The 3717-nt window shown below is 36.5% G+C and overlaps 2 protein-coding genes across 2 annotated transcripts in view; both read right to left on the bottom strand. All coding sequences in view use genetic code 11, as the record gives it.

Moving 5' to 3' along the window:
* The window catches only part of EGR_00801 (Centrosomal protein), a gene marked incomplete at both ends in the record, with an annotated part of 2526 nt that extends 1499 nt beyond the window's left edge, over nucleotides 1–1027 (bottom strand). Inside the window, 4 exons of the mRNA XM_024490050.1 lie at nucleotides 265–449; nucleotides 492–612; nucleotides 661–832; nucleotides 870–1027. Coding sequence (XP_024355453.1) covers nucleotides 265–449; nucleotides 492–612; nucleotides 661–832; nucleotides 870–1027 — 636 coding nt within the window. The remainder of the gene's footprint in view (nucleotides 1–264; nucleotides 450–491; nucleotides 613–660; nucleotides 833–869) is intronic.
* Nucleotides 1028–1238: 211 nt separating this feature from the next.
* Nucleotides 1239–3717, bottom strand: part of EGR_00800 (hypothetical protein) — a gene marked incomplete at both ends in the record, with an annotated part of 4061 nt that continues 1582 nt past the window's right edge. Inside the window, 3 exons of the mRNA XM_024490049.1 lie at nucleotides 1239–1416; nucleotides 2916–3103; nucleotides 3574–3669. Coding sequence (XP_024355452.1) covers nucleotides 1239–1416; nucleotides 2916–3103; nucleotides 3574–3669 — 462 coding nt within the window. The remainder of the gene's footprint in view (nucleotides 1417–2915; nucleotides 3104–3573; nucleotides 3670–3717) is intronic.

Genomic DNA, 3717 nt, shown 5'->3' with positions numbered 1-3717 from the left:
AAAAAACAAGACAAAGAGTTCTGAAGTTTATTATTATCCCTAACAATGCTAGATAAAGTGGGGTTAATGTTTTATCATTACGTGCAATAGCAATAACTGTACATAAGGCCAACAATTTATAGATTATGGCTTCGAATAGGTTAAAGATCTTAGCATTGGACCGATGGCTGTCTGAGAAATATATACTGAATGTAACTAGTAGCCAGTGAATGCACTGTGTTATATGTAGGATCTGAAATTGCATGCCTCAAACCACAAACATACCGCTTGCTTGCATGTCTCAAACTTTCCTCCAACCTCGACCAGCCGATCTTTCAGCGTGTCAATAATTCCCTTCAGTTCTCCGATGATTTGATCCTTTTTCTGATTTTCCCCTAAAATTGTTTCTTTTTCCCCTTTCAGTTCCAAAATATCTTGTGTAAAAATATCCATCTGCTCTTTTCTTAATTCTAGAAAATAAAAAATTATTTTTGGTTCCAATGTCGAGATACCGATTTCCCGATTCAGTTTCTCCTGTATTTCATCACATTTTCGTACCAATTCGTTAATGAGCTCACTCCTTTGGCCATCTGTCATCTGGGCATTTGCAGTTTCAACACATACATTAAGTAACTAATAAGATCACGTGTACTGTAAACTTATTCCTTGTTGATAACGCACCTTTATTTTGTCTTCATTACCTTTGTTTGGGTTTGATACATTCACTTTAATTTTTCCCACTTCTTTCCGCAAATATTTGTTTTCCAGTTCAAATAAATATATCTGCCTATGCAGACTTCTGATATATTCAGTCTCCAGAGACTTGGAAAATTCAGAGGCACTAAGCATTTCCCTTTAAAATTGGCCAGTAAAATGTGTGAGAAGCATACCGTCTGAGTGAATCTGAGCTGAGAGTAGCGTAGCCTTTTAGGCAGTCTTGCTTCTGAACAAGAGAACGATATTTTCCGGGTTCCGCTTTTGAAAGGAGACCTAATGAGCTCATGCTAAAGTTAAGTTTAATCGCTGTTGACAATATTGCATTCAGCATGATGATTTATAAAAGTAGAAATAAGACTTCTGCCTATCCTTTCATTTTTTTAGATGCGTAATCATTTTACTCAATAATCTAAAAATACTTGCGTCACCTTTCATTATATTGTCAATGAAAAGAATAAAATAATTGTTCAAACATACCAGATTATTGGGCTACTAATCCTAGATAAAATTTTGTAGCGCAGAAATCTGGTATATCTTGATTATTAGGCCTCAAGTGTGCTGTTATTGGAGAGTCCACTGAAATAATAACATAAAACCGTATTTAATTGTTTTAAGCTATTAAAAATAATGAGCAGAATCAATGTGTTAAAAATTACAGCTATATGCTTATGAGTATCCTTTACAAAGCTCTCCTTATGTTGGTCGCATATTATTTTAATTCTGATGCCGCATTATAAAATAACAAGTAAGTTTATACGTTGTTAAGCCAATGAAAAGTCATTTCAATCATGTCTTATGCATAGCTTTACATTATTACATCTAAAACTTGGAGGCAACAAAAGTTACTGAAAACACTATGAACAGGATACGTTTTTGAATACACATATCGTAAAGATAAGAACCCGGTAGCATTATCCCTTTAAAAAGGCGTGTATTCAAACTGATTACTATATTATAGAAAGCAAAGCGTTTTTTAACAAGTTCGGTAAGAAAGATAGGCAAAAAAGGCACATGGCTTGATACGTAGAAATAACCCTGGAAAATCAGCCCCCCCAATATCTTATTAAGACAGTCACAAAAGCGTAATAACTGTAGTCCCTAAATTAGATTGTACAGATAAGTGGGGTCATTGAATAATGCATTATATTGTAGAAGATTGGAGCATATCATAATTAGCGGGGCGTCAATGATGACACTAAAGGACACAGTTGACATATGCTAAGTTTTGCGTAATAAATTTTTTAGCAAAAACAATAGTTAACAATAATAAATTAAAATATTTTAATTTTAAATGATTGATTTGTGCCCACGCTTTCTGGGCCAAGCATCCCGCAAATCACTAATTTTAAATGCTTGGTCTTTCAAACTAACTTAAAATTTACCCTAAATATTGGCTGTAAATTTTTTTTCAACGCTGGAATTGCCTCCTGGGTTGGCGCCTAGTTCCAAAGGGCCGGGTCTCTGCCGTTTGGTGGATGTGGGGCTCTTTCTCGGTTGTGGGCATTCTCCACGGCTTTTGCTGTTTGATTCCAAGTTTTTAGTTGCGTTTCTATGTCTCTTTTAATGACCCAACTGCGACGCTAGATTTTTTCCTCGTAAGTAGTTGTTCTTGTAACTCCAGTGTTATATTAATTGCAAGTTTTGTAAATCTCTTCATCTAAGGGTACTCATCATACCTTATGTTTTTGGCATCACTCAGTGCCAGCATTTGGCTTGTGGTGCAATTGAGGTTATCGTGGTGGTCTTCTTTTTTCACGCACCTGTCTATTTTATCTTCCTACGGTTATGGAGTAGTAGAATGTGGGGTCATCTATGAATTTTCCATATTTTAGTTCAATATCCTATTGCTGGTGATGCGTTGATGAGATTTTTTTACTGAGCCAACTTCTTTTGTTGAATTTATTTATCTCAAGGGTATAACATTGTGCCACATTTGATAAGCAGATACCTGAATGTTGGAGCTCATTGTTTAGGTGCTGCATAGAAGCCGATATTGGCTAATTTTGAGGTGGAAAATCAGCTTATTTTTACGTAACCTAGTTGAACATGGGTAGCATCTACTCTTAAGACTCGGTTACTGGTAAGTACTGGAGGTTAAGTCGTAACTTGTGAGCTACAGATCGATTAACAGCCTTGATAGAAGTTTGAGGAGCCTAATCACACGGACCATCTTTCATTTTTGAGACATGAGGATTCCATATAGTGACTAATTCTAGTACAATTGTGTTTGAGTTGGTGTTTTTTTTACCGATCTTTTTCTTGTAGGTTTGAGTTTAATTTCAGCTAGTAAGTGGACCTTATAACTATGTTTATAATGCTTTAGATAAGACCGACATGAATCTCTCTCGTGACGATTGTATTTACACTTCCCACTACTGGTTGGTTGTTTTTTCATTCTAACTTGCTTCTAGTGAAGAAAATGTATATAAGCTCGTCGAGACAATAAAACTGAGAGATTCGCCTGCCGAGGTTTACGCCATCTTTATATCCAATCGCTCAAAGTAGTCTATTTTTATTCCTACTGAATCATTCTAATAGGAAAGTACCGTTGTTCTTCCAGAAGAGCGGCCACCCCCCCGAGGGACTTCTAGTGTGGGTATGGCATCCTTGACTGACCTAATGCTCAGCAGGATTATCACGTTGTCGCCATTGGGCGCCTGAAGTTTGATCGCACTTTTTGGGTCTACGATCTGGACACAACGCTGGAGTTTCCCTGCGAGGTTACTCGCTATTGGTCCAAAGCAATCAGACCAAATTCCGTATTTGGCCAAGACTTTGAGAGGTTCGCAGTTTACGAATTTATTTATTTAAATAGGGGGTATCAGGAAGAGACGTAATATCACGGTCATTGAATTTTAAAAAATCCGACGATTTTACCCATGGCACTTTTATTATTTTTGAAGATTTATTATTGTTTCCGAAAAGTTGGGCTTTTTTACTTTTAAGTAATAAGTAGGTTCGCTTAATTTGAGGCTGTTAACACCAATTTTAGATACTTTCGGGTTGTGGACGGGAGCATGT

This window comes from Echinococcus granulosus (assembly GCF_000524195.1).
Source record: "Echinococcus granulosus chromosome Unknown EG_S00003, whole genome shotgun sequence".
NCBI classification, from domain to species: Eukaryota; Metazoa; Platyhelminthes; class Cestoda; order Cyclophyllidea; family Taeniidae; genus Echinococcus; species Echinococcus granulosus.
Note: the sequence above shows the minus strand (reverse complement) of the source record. Positions and strands in the feature narration are given on the sequence as shown.